Here is an 18,552-nt window from a genome sequence, read left to right on the forward strand (position 1 = left end):
GATGAGGAAAAACCAAATGGCCGCACATTAATAGGCTTAGTATTTAAGGGGGATCATTCAATCGAGTCATTTTTACGCTTTCCCATCGATGATGTTCACTGCTTGGGGAGTAAAATCAATCGCGAACGGAAACAAGAAAGATTTGAGGGAGAGGGGGGGGGGGGGGGGTGCAGGCAACACGCGAGCAGACGAGAAGGGGTTTAAAGGTCATGGTTTAAAAGGGCACAGAGGTCACGGTCCATACTCCCATTGCTAGCTGTCAATGGCACAGTAACGTTGCTCTTTGAAACAATTCCAATGGTAATCATGATAAATGATTGTCAGATGATTTTATACAAAGATCGTGTCTTAGGCTTAATACATTTAAGTCCATCAAGTATCCAATTCAAACAAAAATAACAACAGATATTAGCTTGTTAAGTCATTTTGTTTATTTAATTTCACTTACAAATAATGTTGATAGTAGATCTTATATTAAACGCACGAAGGCCCATTCGTAAAACCCAAATGCGCTAAAATGCAAATTAATTTATTTCATAAACCAAATATTTTCTGTCCATATGAAACCGAATACAACGGAAACCGAATTCCAAACAAATCAGACAATGTTGCTAGTCTTGAGAACCAGAAGTCAAGAAGTACACGGGTTTAGTTTGTTTTTAAAAACGGTGTTCCACATTGAGGTATTTAGCGCGTGCATACACTACTCAGTGAAAACGCAAAATAAACACTGGTGGTTTGACCATTACCGCGCAATGAAGCGTGCATCATTTCACAATAGTAAATGTCATTGATAAATCACCATAGTGACGACTTGATCAGGGTCGTTTTGAAACGCACAATACATCCTGGTATTATAATAGTTATGCCACGTATTAAGAGAAGGTCGGTGTGGGTGTGTGTGTGTGTGTGTGTGTGTAGTAAGCCACCAGATTTTTCTTTGTGGAAATACGTGTATTTTCTTTCAGAATGTTGTCATCCTTTTGTGGCAACAGCAAATCAACAATATGCGATACGCAAACATTTGGACATTTGAAACGGAGATTTGCTCAGAATTGACCGGTGACAGGCAACACACGATATTAGCAAATGACAACGAACATTACTTCGACAGTGTGATAACTAAAAGAAATTAAGCGATCATTAACCTTTTGGGCATTGTTAACTCTCCTCAGACAAGTTATTTTGACAATTAGTAAATTACTTTTAGTATAGAAACACTTGAATGACTGTCTCAGTCCAACACCAGTGTCATACGGTCAATTGAAGGCCGTATTAACTCTATAGGCTTCAGGCTCAACTTGTTTATGATTTTTGAAGGACATGCCATGGGTTACAGTTCGCGATCTGCGTTTATTTTCCCTTGTTGGGTTGGAGGGGGGGGGGGGACCCGTCGTCATCGGTGACCCTAGTCCAAGATCACCCAGTATGACCAAGTTAACCTTGAGCAAAGGGGCATACGTGAATCAAAAGAAGGAACTAATATGCTGGTAATAAGTGAACTCCAGTACACAGTTTGACCCGTGACACGGTCTACTCGTTCTCAATATCAACATCATGATTATGCCAACTTATTTTTTACATGGGATTTTACATGGTGTATATGGGTAAAACCAAAATTAATAGTATTTTTTCCTAACAAGTTATTATATTTTCTGTTGTTTTGCACAAATTAATAACTATGTCACATTTTAGCACACTTTTTATCACTTAATACGACATTGTTACACACATTTTGAGGTCTGCAAAAATCACCTTCCATCAGTTTCAATTGAAGAAAACATAACAGCTAAGAAAAAAACCCTCCATGATGGCAACAAATATTATTCTATCCCTCTATGTGTATTGGATATAAAGGAAAAGCCATCTCTCACCAGACACTATTGAAAATCAGCTTGCATGGTAGAGTCTGTAACGCAATCTCTTTTTCATAAAATGTGCAAAATGGCCCACTTATAAATCAATATTGCAGAATTCAGCAAAGACTGTATTATTCTTAGACGGGATACCATCGTATTGGCTTCAGATGTTGCTTTATTTACTGGCCACTATTTCCTGACATAGGCTTCAAGAAGTCCTCAAGAGCTATACAATCCTGTTATTGGTATTGTGGATAGTATGGCATGATGAAAATGCCCACTCTATTTGTTTATCATGCAGGGACAGTATGACAAGGTATATTTTAGCGTGTTTATGGTTTTTGGTTTTAATCTATTTGTGCGTTTTATTTTACATATCTGTTTAGTATTATCACAAGTAGATGGAATGGGAGCAAGAGACAGATGAAGTTGTAAAGATCAATATTAATACATGAAACAGCAGTTGATTGCCAACCACAATACACCGCCCCCACGTTTGGATGCAGAAATAATGAGTTGAATGGAAGCGATAGTCGCAAGATGCGATCAACATCCTGTACCTGAGGAGCAAGGGGGAGATAATAAACGATGATACCATTCACCAATCCCAGACTTCCTGTTGTATCTGCCGGAGGAAACGGGAACAATGTTCCAAATTCCAGGGCACCAGAAATTACATCAGAAACAACTTGGGAGCTACATCTGTATCTTTGCTCTTTCACAATCGGGAATACACCATCAAAATGATGATGATGTTCCATTGTTGCAAATGTCAATTTGTATAGGTCAGGAGCCTGGGCTAGAGAGAAAGGTGTAGAGGCAGACTGGATGGTCTTGCAAACAAAACACAAACAGGAACAACTTCATTCTAAGCTCTCTAGGGATGCACTCTACAAAGTCTGTCTCCTACCATGACTATAGGAGGCTGCGTGGAGGGTGCCTCTCCTAACATTTCACTACAATTATGAACTATCCAACCTGGCCAGACGCTGTTCAACATTATCAAAGCTAACGCTAGTTGAATATTCCCATGGTTTACATAAGCTCATATCCAAGGCAGTTGGGAACCTTATCAATCCCCCCCCCTCCCCCAACTCCTAATTTAAATCTTCTTCTTGCACCCAATGAGGAAATCACATCAGGAAACATTTTACACTTATTTGCACCATCTCCCCCAATGAGGATATTGACAATCCCTTAACAGCAGACCTTTAGACGATGATACTTTTTATACTATCCCATTGGGGATAGCATTAACATTATTCATGTAGTCCTCTATCAGCTGTTGCTATTGTAAACTGCTGGTTGGTCTGCCAGTGTTACCTTCTTTTATGAAGGAATTCTCTTGCATCTTATTCTTTATGGGAACCCCAAGAGCAGTTTGAAGATGTTTTAGTTGCTTGGCAACCTGTGGACCCATCAAACCAGGGACCAAAATCATTCACAGCTTGTGTTAAGCACTAGGAAAAATATTGTCACAAGAGGGCGCTATCACAAGGTGCTTGACTTCCAGCTCCAAGATGATTCCACGATGAAGAGCAGAAAAATCCAAACAAAGCGCAACATTACCAAGATTTCAAATTGGGTTTATTGGAGGGAGGGATCGAACTTCATTTCATGTTGACCAAAGTAAAGTCATTATATTTAGTGTTAAAATGTTTTCATCAACTATGGGTTACAGCTCGTTGGATCTGGGGTCTGAGTGATGATAAAGAGATCAGAATGGCCTCCTGGGGGACAAGTGGAAAAAAACAAAACAAAACAAAACAAAAATAATCAAAATCAAAATCAAAAGACAATTTTCTCCTATGATGGGGCAATAATTAAGCTGATATAATAATTCCTAACAACAACACAAAGGATTAGGATGTGCTTTAATATATACATGTATCTTGCATGAACATGACCTAACAACATGGCCAGGTTTCCCTACAAACTGTTACAGGTTTCAAACATTCGGAGGCAAGACTCTGTAAGCCACAGACTTCTATCATGATTTACTAACCCTTCTAACTTGCTGGAAAGTGTTACATACTGGGAAGTAGCGTCCAGTTACAACATACTAGTGTAGGACAAGTAAGATACACCATTTGTAATAATATGGTGGATATGTTTTTGCGTGTTTATAAATGTCCTTATTGTTACACGTAACCATGAGTTCAAAAGCTATATCATCTAGAACTGAGTGAAATCAAAGTCTCATAAATTATGAGCAAATTGTAAAAGGAAATTACAAAGTCACAGACAATCTCAGTACCAAGTCTCAATGTACAAAAACGACTACATGTATAAAGAAACAGTTGAGCAGAAATTACTTTATCATTTAAATCATTTTTAACTCTCAATGCTTCCTTTCTTATCAACCTCTGATGGACAATAGTAAGCCTTAAAATAAACACCTAACAAATTTCATACATATGCTTACCACCGAATTGTGCGCATATGACTCTAAGATTTACCTTCTAAACAGGGTACCACAAGCACTGATCTAAAGTAGTGCTTTGCCATTGGGACCAGACCACTACACACATTGTCATAAATCTCACAAAGTACAGTAGACATTACAATAATAATGGATGTGTAGCTACTGTAGCTACCTGCCTCAAAACATTTGTAGAAAGTCAAGACAATTGTAAAAGCTTCAAGCAATGTGAAGTAGTTAAAACACGGCATCTAGATATCCTACACAGACTCAACAGACACTAGCAATCCAGATTGTATTTTGCCTGATTGACTTACCTCAGTCCTGATGGTTCGACTCCCTTGAGTGGGGCATGTATTCACGTAGTGATCAAACAGTAGCTCTGCTTCTGATATCATGAGATGCTCATCAGCATCCAGACTGTACTCTAAGCCTTTCAATCCACCAAAAACTATCAACAGATGCCTGCAGCAGAAACAATACCTTATCATTATAAACAAACTATGGCATACATTGTGGTTGATCTGGAAAGGGATGGGGCTTTGGCTGTGTCTTAATTAGCAGCTATGGCTGCGGCTATCAACAGATACCTGTAGCAGAACCAACAGCTTACAGACTGTGGCATACACTGAGGCTTATCTAGAGTGGGGCTTGGGCTGTGTCTTAATTAGAAGCTATGGCTGCAGGTATCAACAGATACCTGTAGCAGAACCAACAGCTTACAGACTGTGGCATACATTGAGGCTTATCTTGAGTGGGGCTTTGGCTGTGTCTTAATTAGCAGCTATGGCTGCAGCTATCAACAGATACCTGTAGCAGAACCAACAGCTTACATACTGTGGCATACATTGAGGCTTATCTAGAGTGGGGCTTGGGCTGTCTATTTACCAGCTATGGCATGACTGTTGCTAAGGGTGTTGCTATAGGCATCCTTTGATTCAACACTTGTTCTCATGACAATCAAGCCATAGTCGCAGCCACAGCCGCTAATTCAGGCACTGTCTTATCACTTGAATCACTTTGCCCCTTTCCCTCTCCTTCTTATTGTAATGAAACTGCATTTGTTTCTTCAACTAACCTGAATTCAGAGAGCTGTGGTTTATCCACATCCACACCTCTCTCTGATGTACCTAATGTTGCATCAATAAACCTTCTTGAATCACTTTGCCCCTTTCCCTCTCCTTCTTATTGTAATGAAACTGTATTTGTTTCTTCAACTAACCTGAATTTAGAGAGCTGTGGTTTATCCACATCCACACCTCTCTCTGATGTACCTAATGTTGCATCAATAAACCTTCTTGAATCACTTTGCCCCTTTCCCTCTCCTTCTTATTGTAATGAAACTGTATTTGTTTCTTCAACTAACCTGAATTCAGAAAGCTGTAATTTATCCACATCCACCCCTCTCTCTGAAGTACCTAATGTTACATCATAACCTTCTTGGTAAGGTCCTTCAGAGAAGACTGCACTGAGCCCAGAAGCCAATCTGACTGAATAACCCCAGTAGATTCCAGCCTCAGTCCGTGGTGCTGATGGTGAGACCACTGTACCGGTGAATGTCTTCCTCTCTGTATTAATACACAACAACAAAAACATCTTGCATTAACAAAAAGGCAATGTAAATGGCTTGACTGCTAAGATTTCCAAAAGAATCTATAACTGGATATTAAAACAGCTTTTGGTTACCAGTGATGCAAGCAGCCTATCAAGGCTGGTTGCAAATCGTAGACTAGAAAAGTCCGATCGTTGACAAGCATGCACTGGATCACATTTAGTCAAACTAAGGTGTATTATGGTTTTGATGAAACTTTGTGATAGCTGTGCCGATATGGCAGCAGCAGATTAACTATGAATGACTAAGATCCACTCACCTGAGTTAATATAATCTTCTCCATCCATCTTAACTGTTACTCTCAGACCTGGTTTAAGTTTCCTGTCTATCTGGACCTCCTAAAATAGACAAACCAAACAGGAAAATAAAGCAAGTCAAACTCACTAAACAAGAGTTTCACTTATTATGAACAAAGATTGTCTGCATCCAAGCTTTTCTGAAAAACTCCTCTGTTATTCAACACCCATTAAGAAAATTTATCTCATTTGTCTTAAGAGTAAGAATAACTCAATACTCGACAGGATTGAAAGATATTTATCAGACTCAATGTCAAAATTGGAACACTTTATTATTACCTTTAGGAGTCCAACACTGACAAAGGATCCCTTTCCTTGCCGTACGGTGCGGTCCATCACCAAACCTTCCCTGTATCGAGAAACTTCATCAGCACGTAGATGGTGTGGACAATCTAAAGGGTTGAGAAGTCCTAAAAGAAAAGAACAACATCTAATGTTACTATCCATGACAATACAACACAATCATAACAGCGAATTACCCCCCTCGCCCCACTCTTGGCAAACAAAAGGAATAATAAAATGTAAAGAAACCAAGCAGAAACTAATGCACTCACCTGCAAACTGTAAGTCTGCCTGCATCGGGAAGAAGTTTTTTCTGAGATATCTGCAAAGAAAATGAAAATGATGCTAATATATCATAACAAATTTATGTTTTTGCCACATTTTGAAAACATTTGTATTGTTGCAAGACATTCTCACCAATACTTCTGTTCTTCCATTGAGTAAAAAAACTCTGATTAGGCCATAATGTTTAGAGTCTAAAAGAGGTGTTTAATCATAAGAATTAAAATAAAGTTGTGAATTCTTACTGTGGACATTCAAGATACTGAAGAATTCTTGCAAGTTGTACGTTTGGGTTTCCTTTCTTCCCAATGCCATCAAAGTTTCCATCTGTATTCCTGAGGGTCAAACATAAAGTCCGCTTATTTTAAGGGAATAAGAAGACAGTGTAATACATGCTACTTGTTTGTATTGTGAGAGTTAACAATTCAGGGTTTGTTGGTTGATTGCACCATTTGAAATAAGCTTGATATGCGAGCGCACATAATCTCTGACAAAACATAAACCATTTTAAAAGTTTTTTCTTCTAGAAGATGACCAATAATGGGGTACTTTGCCTTTAAAATAAAATAAAATTAAATTAAAAATCACAAGCATTTCTGAGCCAAGTTACTTGACTTGAGGGACAAAGAGTTGAAACTTACGATGCAGGCATACCCGATTCATCAAAGATAATGACTTCATCTACGGCAAACACAACCATGGCTCTGGCAATCTGAGTACAACAACCAGTAAAATGAAAATGGAAAACTGTAAACATTTTTTTTTACATGAAATCATACTTAGTAGGTTGTGGCATGTCATGGCTGAGCGGTAAAGAGCATGGGACTCAAGCAAATAGTGTTTCTTTTCAGAGGAGTGTGAGTCCCAGTCATGTGACACTCTGGTCCTTGAGCAAGTCAATATACTTCACCATATTTGATTTGTCTTTTTGATGCAATATTAAAAAGGGTTAAGCCTGGTGTTTCTGGTTTACAAAGGTTTCCTGTAAGCTACAGTGATTCTGTTCACTAATGAAACATTCTTGTTTCATTAATAGAAATATATTCAATAAGAATGCATTTATCTGAATGAATACACAGTTCGCAAGGAGCCAATCCATTGGGTTGTGGATGGGGTGCATGCCTACCTGTCCTGCTAGGTAGGTCCTAAGCTGAGGTGACTGTGCATTGTCTAGAATAGAACCAGGAAGAGCTACACTCACAGTCCAAGGACGTCCTATGGGTAGATCAGACAAACATGACTAAATAATGCAACTTCCTATCACAACTTCAACAAGAAGTGTACTTTTTAACTTTACATTAGCAGCTGATGAGAAGCACTTCTCAACTAATCACGTCATATCACAGCTGGACCCTCTTTGATTTGAAAAATGGTATTGTTACTTAAACTGTCTCAAGGGCAGATTAAGGAGGACATTTATAAAGTTTCATCCAGGTTGTCAAAAGTGTATCTGTTGGGCGCGATCGGTCAATCTGCGCGATCCACCGATCGCGCTGCGCTATTGAACGATCAAATTAAGATCAATTGGTCGCACAGCAATCGGTCGATCGCGCAACAATCAGTCGATCGCGCAATGACATCTTTGCGCAATTGACCAATTGCGCTACGAGTATTTTTTCCCGTTATCAGCGGATCGCGCAGGAAAGGCTTTGCGCGATCTACCGATTGTGCAGGAAAAGTTTTGCGCAATCTACCGATCGTGCAGGAAAAGTTTGCGCGATCAACCGATCGTGCAGGAAAAGTTTTGCGCGATCTACCGATCGAGCAGGATGGGTTTGCGCGATCGGCCGATCATGCAGGAATGGTTTCGCGCTTTCGACCGATCGTGCAGGTAAACTATTCCTTGGGGCGATTTCTCAAAGCAATAAAATTCATAGCAGGACAAATTTTCAGTATCACCATAGTGATTTATATAGTGACGTCACACTACGATTGATTTGCAGTTACAGTCAATGTTACATCTTTGTGAATTCGGCCCCTGAACATCAGCCGATCGCGCCAAACAATTCCTGCACAATCGGCCGATCGCGCAAAACCATTCCTGCACAATCGGCCGATCACTCATAACCATTCCTGCAATATCGGCTGATCGCGCAAAATCATTCCTGCACAACTGGCCGATCGCGCCGAGCCATTCCTGCACGATCGGTTGATCGCGCATGCTCGTTGCCGAATGTTGCGCGATCGACCAATTGTTGCGCGATCTACCGATTGTTGCGTGATCGACCGATAGCTGCGCGATCGACCGATTGCTGCGCGACCAATAGATATATCAATAGCGCAGCGCGATCGGTCGATAGCGCAGCGCGATCAACCAATCGCGCAGATTGACCGATCGCGCCCAACATGTCCACTAGCAAGTTAGGTTTTGGGTTGGGTTTGGGTGGGGTAGCGGGGAGGGGGCGGGTAGAAAAGGTGTTAATGTACCAACCTAAAACCCTCCTCTCCGCTTCCTTGGCTTCAGCATCTTCTCTTTCCAATCTCTCCGCTTCTTCTTTTTCTCTCAGCCTCTCTAACTTGTCATCTTTGATCATTTTCTTCTTCCCTTTATCTGGTAATATAAAGTGACACAAACGAATGAAGACATGTTGTCTGAAGTTAACCAAATATAAATGAATTGGTCAAAAACACATGGAAAATTAGCCTAAGACACGGCCAGGTATAAGAAAAGGAAGTCTGACATAAGGAATTGTTGAATTCTTTATCATTATTGTTCTTTTCTGACTCTAGGTCTATTGAACTGGGTATCATATTGGAAAAACAGTCAACTGTGCACATAGCTAGCTGCTGTATACTATGTGTGTGAATAACATTCACTGATGTGCAAATGATTGCACAGTTTGAGGTACAAAGTCATAAAATAATAGTGAATCACACACTGTGTATGATATTGAAGTTGAATGGACAGACTAGAGAGGGAGTTCTTAGAATAGAAAGCTACTCGAAAACCATCAATCAAAATATTGTAAATTCTCTGCATTCAGTAATACTTACTCTCATCCCTCCATTTTTTCCATTCTTTCGGCTGGAAAATGAAATAATAAAAATACATATCACAATTCAATGCCAACTGTATCAAAATAAATAAAATATATATTTTTAAAGTAATCTCATTCTCAAATTATAAGAATTTATCATTTTACACAGATTTATGTTTTTACACAGATATTCAGGCTGTGAAATGTGAGCTACTTGTGATGATCTTAACCCTTGACACACCATAACAAAGATCTAGGATAACTAGTTGCGATAAAGTAACCCTCCTGCGGACAGCATAGCCGGAGGGTTACGAATCATACGCAATCTGTGCTGGGCGAAATGGTTATAAACGTACAATTTTGACAGCTAGTTAGCAGATTTGCTTCATTTTTACCACTTTTGAAAATCATGACACAAATCATGACTATTCGCCCTGCACAGATTGCATATGATTCGTAACCCTCCCGCTACGCCTTCGGCAGGAGGGAATATGTTATCGCAACTATAGGGCAACAAGAATTTTAACCAAGTTGGTTACTTAGAACAAATTCACACCAGCCCAGCAGACCAGTGACTAGTCACTAGGACTCCAGTCAGACTTGACTTTCATTGCCACGTGACTTGAATGATATCAAGCTGCGAATGCGGATGCAAAGCAAATTTTTACGCCCAACCACATGGCTGTTTTCGATGCAGGAGTTGAACACATGGTTTAACCAGGAGGTAGAATTACCTCCATGGTTTAACCATGAAGGTTCAATTCAACTGTTCGGTTGTGAACAACTGCACGTCAACAGCCACATCTGTTGGATAACTTCGTATGGCGCCACCACATTTTCACCCTTTTAGTTTACAAAAAGGGATATCTCATTGAGGTAAATTATACTATATTATTTCATATCGAATGAAAAAGTGGTGGTGGCGCCATACGGAAACTTTTCCCAACACTGCTTTATGATTGCACCAATTATTACAGTACTTTTCACCTACAGTTAGTGTTGTTTTATATCACTGCTAGGCTCTGCGGTGTTGTGTGTGTTGGTTGCACCTTCATTATTTTTAATCTGGCTTAGGCTAGGGGGAAATTTACGCGTCGTTTGGGAATCATAAAATGACATTATTATAATGTTGCTTCTAAATCCATTGTATAATTAGATTATCAGATGAAGATGACAACCACATACCTTTGAGGAATCCAGAGGTCGTTGAGAAGCACCTTTCTTCTGTTTCTTAGACTTTGGGGGCGAAATTGAGTCAGCCATGTTTATCACAAGACGTCAGCGAAATGGTAACACCTTTTCACCACACGAGTTTTCCACAACTGCCTATTGATGGCGCCCTTTACAAATAACAGTGTCGTCATCATTTAGTAGACTCGCCACAAATCGTTCACAACAAAGTTCTGGGTCTGGTGAAATACATAATCTCCACAAATCTGTATACAAAGTTGTTAAGTTCTTTTTTATACATTCACCACCAAGAATATAACTTCACACTTCGTAAAATTATTTACCTTTTCATGTTTTATTGTAAATTATCATTTCATCAAGAAAAAAATCATTATGTTAATCTGTTCATCTTAATGCTGGAAGAAACAAAACTTTTATTCAGAAAAAGGCTCACTCCATACAAAAACCATCCTAATCAGATCAGTACACAGCTATGCAAAATAATTGGTTCATCACCCTACCTATTTATACAAAATCATTACTCTGAGTAAAATTTGGAAGTCCTTCATATTTTATTCACAGCTCGGGGAAAAAAACTAATTCAAACTAAATCACAAGTATTCTGGTAAAAAGTGACTGTTCTTTACCAAAACATTTTTTCATTGGAAAAGTGAATTGTTTGCAAACTTGACTTTTAAATAAAACAAAAGAGAGAGAGATAGTTAAAAAAGATGAAGGAAAAATGGGCAGTGTTACAGCACCGATTAATATAATATTTTGGCGGAAATCAATATTGTGAAAATCATGTTTTAAATGTGCTCATATATTTGACAAGTTTCTGAATGATGACCGCATCTTCTTTTACATTCAGATACCAACAATGCATTACAAAATATTTTCCAAAATGCTTTTTTTTTCAATCTACTTTTTACTGTACCTTTAAAAGTGAAGACCACACAGTGGCCTATTGATGTAGTGCAAGAACTAAACAAAGTATGACTGTGGAATGTTAAAGTCCAAAATATATTTTGAGCAAAAATAATGGTAAAACAACCCTCCCCACAAACCAACTTTATCATAATTTCATTTACTTCATCTCGCCTATTACAAAGTAAAGAAGATAATTAACAAAACAAAGAAGGAAAAAAAAGAAGAAAATAATTGTTAAAAATCCTAGAGAGAATCACTCTTTACCAGTATACTGCAAAACAAATCAGCCACTTCTTTTTATCATCAAAAACAAATGTCCTTAATTATCATCGAAATACTGCCGGCATTTTTTTGTTTCCTTTTATACAAAAAATGTGACCCAAAATTTGCTGTACATGGGGCCATGATGTTCTGATGCTGCTCATATGATATACCTTCCAAATCGAGACTGTACAATATTGATGCCTTTTAAGAATCAGTTTTATATATTTAGTTCATTCTATGTAACTACATGTATACATCAATTCTTATACATAATTTACACATAAGGTTGCTTCCAGTACAAATTAACAAAAAAGAAACATACGGAAAGATTATGGATTAAGTTACATTTACAATTTGTTTTGTTTTCTCATGGTTGCCCTCTTGGTCAAGTCCCCTTACATCACCATTATTGCCTCACTCTGAAACTCATTGATTTGCATACATAAGCTCCAATATGGCCACCATGGTGTACTCACAGGTGACACAAAATTTAGCTGTTTTGACAAAGAACACATCTTTTATGTATTTTGTACTCACAAACATGGTTCACAGAAAAAAAAAACCCAAAACACACCCTTTTAAATGTGTATTGCCCCCAAGCTTCATAATTATTATGTACTTGGTTAAATTTGACCAGTTTTGTCATACAGCAGCAATTTGATTATATTGATCCGATATCAGAGCTTAAATGACAATAATGAAAATTACATTTTCTTTTGGCTGATGTAAGCTGTTTATCCTGAGCAGGATTCTTTCAGTCTGTTCTTAGCAGATTGAAACAGATTTCGAAATTAGAAAACAATATACCAATGATGCCAGCTATACTTATATTAACTTTCTTTAAAATGTTCAGCTCAGACGAAATTAGCAGGACACCAGTCACAAAAAGTAATTATTGTTACACAACTTTTTGGTTGGTAACCTTGTAGTGGTAAGTAGAATCAATTTGTGACTGGCTTAATTGCTTGAAGGAGCTTTACGAAATAAGGACTTGGTCATGAGTCCTTAAAATCAACTGGCTCAAAAGTGTACATTACCACAAAATAATATTACTGATAAAATAGCAATAAGGATAAATCCAAATTAACATGGTAACATGCAGCCACTTTGATTCACCTTATCAAAACGATACATTACAAATTATGTCTTATTTTCTTCAGTAAGAGACTTTCTCAAGGTAAGCATTCAAAACTTGGGAATCCATTAAATTAGCTAAACCTCAGACTTTACAAAACAAACGATATGCAAAAATAAAGTTGCCATCACACATGGCTAAGTTAAGTGTAGTAAAATATATCAGTTTGGCTGTATACATGTAAATGTATAGGGTTAGCATGCCTTACAATGGTGCAAAAAGTTAGCATCTTTGACTCTGGCTGTAGTGCCAGATAATAGATGCATTGATTAAGCCAAAGACACTTTTCAGACACAACCTTACCCTGTTTTTTATATCTTTGATTCTGGTACCAGGCCATTTTGATTGAGGATATTATGGTAGGGGTCTGAATAACAGACCTGGGGTCTGGATAACCTGTAGACCTTTCGAACCTCTTCCAATTTTAACGGTATATGTAAAGCATTGATTCAGTTTAAACAAAAACAACCGGATTGTTTGTAAACCAGCTACAGATATTCCAGGTAAATACCCTGTTCTAAAAATTGCTGACAATTAACCAGTGTATTGATTGCTGAATTCTATGTGATAGTATACCATCCAAGCATATTGGTCACCTTTGAAGCTACCATCTTTGTCCCAAAGTCTCCCACTACCAGAGCAATTTTCCTGTCAGAGATACTGCCTTGGGTTCCTAAACATTGCCATAATTAATACCGTATTGCAATATGTACATCATGTACAGTCCATTACAGTCGTTAACTGACATTTGCAATGAAACCAAGTAACTTTGCTTAAACATTCAAGCCTGTATTTGGCTAATTTTTACTTACGTTATTATTGAGTACATGAAAGCCATGAGTTGTTTAAGTACAACATAAAATGAAAATTAAAGTAAAACAAACAGAAAGTGTTAAACTGGGAAGATGAAAGCTAATTATTATACACCATTTTTTTTTACAAAAACAAAATATGACTTTTTAATATTTAATTGTTGTTGCAATCTGTGCATAATTTATTTACTTAGACATGATTAAAGATTGTTCCTATTAAAATTAAACAATGCATATTTAATTCATTTACTCTACATGATTTCAACCTTATCAAAAATATGAAATATAATTTAGTTACCATTTTGAGATGAATTATACTCAAACAAAATAGAAACTATAAGCTGGGTGGTTTACAATACAATGAAGCCAAGCTTCTTGTAACTCGTTGTAGGTAGGTGGGTTCTGTAAAGAGCGGAAAGTTGTTGTGAAAAGTATACATATATTTTTCTAGAATTCTTGCACCTTTGTTATATATCTTACTTAAATCGCTAGTATTTTGTTCTGATATGTAGTGTCACTCCGCTGGCAACCCCACATAAGAAAGAGAAGTTGTTTTCAAGAATAGACACATTAAATGGCTTTGTTGTCATTTTGAATGTTTATCATCTACAGCTAATTGGCCAGGTGTTGCCCAAGTTTCATTGCCACTGCCTTCTGATTGGCTTACACACAAACAGAAAATTTAACCCCCTTACCCAAGCTGTGATTGCCAGTTTTTTTTCAATTTCTTTCTCAATAAGCAGAATCCACATTCCCCAATACCCTTTAAATGCAGAAGTAGTTTTTATGTCATTTCTTAAGGCCTGTGGGAGAAGCACCACACATTCTTTGCAAAATTGTTTTCCCTGCCTTTTCTTTGAATTTTACCAAAACAGCATTGTTTCATTAATACATAAAAAACAATTTCATACAAAAAGGCATGATGATAATTTTGTTTCTTCCAGTAGAATTAAATAAAATTGTGTAGGGTGGAAGTGCAATCTGGAGGGGTCTGGGGTAGCACCATATAAATAGCTCCATTGCGATGTGTCTACAGGTACCATGTTTGGATCGCAGGATTGGAAAAGGATTGCCTATATAAAGGACAGTCTATAGCAATGCATTATTAGCAATGCAGAAGTTACGGCTAACAATGCAATGAAGGGTGAAATAAACTTAGGGTAGGGCTTATGGAAACATACACCATGATTTTATCTTTGAACTCGTTAACTGGAACTGCAAAGAGACCACTTGCACTAGGCCACATGTACATCCAAACAGCCTCCACGCTGAGGTCAAAGGTTGGCACATCATTGACCGATAGTGGTGCTTCGCTATTTAAAGCTTGATCAATAATGGAAGGTTTACCTCATCTTTGAGGTATGTGACTTATAATATGGAAACCTTCTTGCCCTTCACTGGTTGATGCGAAAACAGGACATTTGCAACCATTAAACTTGCCATTTAAGGAATGAAAACATTATCACAGTTTATCTTGCTGATAAAACTAAACAAGAAATCGTGTACTTTTATTTTTGAGAGCTTTTTTACTGGCTTTCATTCCTTCACACACTTCAGACACCAGCTTTCCAATCCCAGCACAATAAAGCTGGCGTTGCAACACCTTTCTTCAACACCAAAAAACTCTAAGAGTACTCGCCTCTAGAGGTTTGCATTATTATAAAGTAGTTGCTGGACAGAACATGATGGTCATTGCTCAAGGCACCCTGTGATATCAAAGAAGAAACAAAAATCCCTTTAAAAATGGGATGCTAGAAAAACATTTAGGATTATAACCGCCAACAATACAATTATTTTCCCATTAAATAGTAGCATTTAACTGCCAAAACAATCGTTATAACAGAAAGTCTTGGGAGGCTGTTGGTTGCAGGATAACATTCCCACATGTAGACTTCTCATACTGCAGAGTAGTAAGCATTGTCATGGAAAACTCTTCGGGAAGACAATGCTAAGACTCAGCCATGCTGTTGAAAAGGATCTCCAAGAAGACTCCTCAAATATGTTGAAAAGGATCTCAGATGCTGAAGCCAAGATTCTTTGAGAAGACCACACAAGTGTTGCGAAGGATCTCCCATAGTGTTTAGAAGGCTCTTCCATAGTGTAAAGAAGGCTCTTCGAAAGTGTTGGGAAGGCTATTTCATAGTGTTGAGAAGGCTCTTCCATAGTGTTGAGAAGGCTCTTCCAAAGTGTTGGGAAGGCTCTTCCATAGTGTTGAGAAGGCTCTTTATTCCATTGTGTTGAAAAGGCTCTTCCATAGAGTTGAGAAGGCTCTTCCAAAGTGTCAAGAAGGCTCTTCCATAGATTTGAGAAGGCTTTTCCATAGTGTTGAGAAGGCTCTTCCATAGAGTTGCTCCAATGATAAGACCTCCCCAGATTTCTGAGTAGGGACTAACATACTGTTGAGAGAGAACTCTAGAAAGACATTGCCACAATGTTGTGAGTAGTCTGCCACAATGTTGTGAGTAGTCTCCCACACTGTTTAGAATGTTTTCACGAAGACCCTGACAAGAATATCCTACAACACTGCAGCAGAGAGGACATTGAAACTATGATGGAAGGAGGGAGAGATAGTTGCCATCTTGGAAACTGTCTCTCATCACAGAGATGTCTCTAATATCAGGATTGAACCTCCCTTCATTCACCACACAACCTTTGATGTACAAATAAGCAGTGTTTATACTTGAACTGCAGACTGATACTTTACTTTGAGTAGGACATCTAACGGAAAGAGAACTTTGAAGAGCAGCTGTCCAACAAGGAGTCTTATGAGAAATATAAACTACCAACTCAAAATCCAAAATAATTAAACGTTCCCATACATGAGATACATCATGAACAACAGCAAGATTCCTGGAGAGTTATTGATTGTGATCTTTGGAGTAGATTCTGCCGTTGACAAATAGACTATTTTTAAGAATTCCTGTTCTGAGAGGTGACTCTCCATCCTTACTCCTCCTCCTCAACGTAGGTTGATGGGAAGTACCCAATCTGCAACGACCAAGAAAAGAAAAAATAATGAGAGACTGTGTAGAGGAAGGAATAGCAAAGCAAAAGGAAATAGAAAAACCAAAACAGACCAACAACAATAAACTAGTCAACATGCCAATGGGAGACTTTTAGACGGTCCTTTTTCACAGTATTGCAATACTGAGCATGCGCGCGCATGCTCAAGGCCGCAAAAAAGGCTCTCAAAGTCTCCTATAGATAAGCCTTATCATAATATATATCTTACTTTCCCCCGAACACATCCCTTCCACCAGCCTCGGGTTCCTCCAGCCTTGCTGACAATATCAACGATGTCATCCTTTTGCAGAGCTAGCTCACATGATTCACGCGCTGTAAAGCTGAAGATGGCCCTCGCATGACCAATGACTGTAAAGCGTTTATGGGGGTTCTGTCGGTTCATTTCAGGCGAAGGAGCAGCCTGTTTTGCTTTGAAGGAATCCACATGGTTGGGTTCTAAGTGGTTGAATGCTGGAGTTGCAGCTGCACTGGGTCCTGAAATTAGGAATAAATCGAGAGTTAATGGCCAAATAGGAAGTTACACAGCCAAGTGACTGCACACTAAAAGCAACTAAATGTACATTTTGCATTATGTGGTAATTTTTAGTCTGGTACACTGTATACAGAATAACATTAATACTTCAAAATGTTTATTTCATAAAGAGGCAGCTGACTATAATTTCCTTGCAACCTCATTTTGAAATTTGATGTGCTCAATGGGAGAAATGCAACACCACTGTTTCTCCTTTGGAGAGATCAATCATTTCACTATAACCCATATTTGGCTCATTTGGTTGATATTATGAGCCTAGTTTCTTTCCGTAACAAAATTATAAAAAAGTACTTAACGGAAAGCTGGTTTGGTTTAAAAAACAAAAGTTGTGTGTAACTAATGGTAACATGGAAAATGTCAATTAAGGACATGCCCTCTTGTTTGACCTTTGGTCTCTACGGGATTTATATAGCAAGGGATGCCATACCATTTTGGGGTTGCGCTCGTAGCGGGATCTTGAGTGTTGAATGGAGACCATTGAAGACTTCACTCAGGCTGTTTTCAGTATAAAACTTGACAAGTTCTGGTAATGTTTGAAAGTCACAGGAGTCTTTATCCACGAGTCCATACTTGCCCATGTAGAACAGAACTTTAATATGCTTGACCTGGTTGTCATGCCTTCAAGAACAAATACAACAAAAAGGGAAGACAAATCAGGATTTCACAAGTTCCTTTAAAGGACAATATAAGCTTGTGGTTGAGATGATTTTATGATTCTAATGCAACATTCTAAAATTCTCCATCATTTCTTGGAAGTGAAGATTGGTGTACTGGTCCTAATTTTCTTGCGCTGCTTACCGGGCCCACTATCATACAGCTGCTTATGCCCAAAAAGTAACTAAGCACAATATAATTATGATTACCAGCCAAGCAACCTTTTCCATGTGCCATCTATGAATGGTATGCTGCCCATATTTACTTAGCAGACAATTTGTAAGCACGATGAGAGAAATC

At 38.2% G+C, this 18,552-nt stretch overlaps 2 protein-coding genes across 4 annotated transcripts in view; both read right to left on the bottom strand.

Moving 5' to 3' along the window:
- Nucleotides 1-333: 333 nt before the first annotated feature.
- Nucleotides 334-11,035, bottom strand: LOC139948423 (putative methyltransferase C9orf114). Its single transcript, XM_071946569.1, has 12 exons — nucleotides 10,917-11,035; nucleotides 9,748-9,778; nucleotides 9,185-9,304; nucleotides 7,880-7,968; nucleotides 7,395-7,465; nucleotides 6,999-7,088; nucleotides 6,744-6,793; nucleotides 6,469-6,599; nucleotides 6,153-6,231; nucleotides 5,648-5,849; nucleotides 4,599-4,746; nucleotides 334-3,589 (listed from the first exon to the last, which is right to left on the bottom strand). Exons 1-12 carry the CDS (start codon nucleotides 10,992-10,994, stop codon nucleotides 3,524-3,526), a joined length of 1,155 nt encoding a protein of 384 aa, XP_071802670.1. The 5' UTR covers nucleotides 10,995-11,035; the 3' UTR covers nucleotides 334-3,523.
- Nucleotides 11,036-11,250: 215 nt separating this feature from the next.
- The window catches only part of LOC139947948 (guanine nucleotide exchange factor VAV2-like), a 37,569-nt gene continuing 30,267 nt past the window's right edge, over nucleotides 11,251-18,552 (bottom strand). For all 3 annotated transcript variants that reach the window (XM_071945828.1, XM_071945829.1, XM_071945827.1), the window contains 3 exons: nucleotides 18,026-18,216; nucleotides 17,275-17,540; nucleotides 11,251-17,030 (listed from right to left, as the gene is read on the bottom strand). In XM_071945828.1, coding sequence (XP_071801929.1) covers nucleotides 16,989-17,030; nucleotides 17,275-17,540; nucleotides 18,026-18,216 — 499 coding nt within the window. In that variant the 3' untranslated portion in view covers nucleotides 11,251-16,988. The remainder of the gene's footprint in view (nucleotides 17,031-17,274; nucleotides 17,541-18,025; nucleotides 18,217-18,552) is intronic.

The sequence above is a fragment of the Asterias amurensis genome, chromosome 15 (genome assembly GCF_032118995.1).
Source record: "Asterias amurensis chromosome 15, ASM3211899v1".
Taxonomy (NCBI): Eukaryota; Metazoa; Echinodermata; class Asteroidea; order Forcipulatida; family Asteriidae; genus Asterias; species Asterias amurensis.

Excerpts from the sequence above, each read along its gene's own strand:
- LOC139948423 (XM_071946569.1), bottom strand. The coding sequence starts at position 10,994 with ATGGCTGACTCAATTTCGCCCCCAAAGTCTAAGAAACAGAAGAAAGGT. Across the intron at positions 7,089-7,394 it reads GAATCGGGTATGCCTGCATC|GAATACAGATGGAAACTTTG; the intron begins GTAAGTTTCAAC and ends TTTGACCCTCAG. Across the intron at positions 6,232-6,468 it reads TCAGTGTTGGACTCCTAAAG|GAGGTCCAGATAGACAGGAA; the intron begins GTAATAATAAAG and ends TGTCTATTTTAG.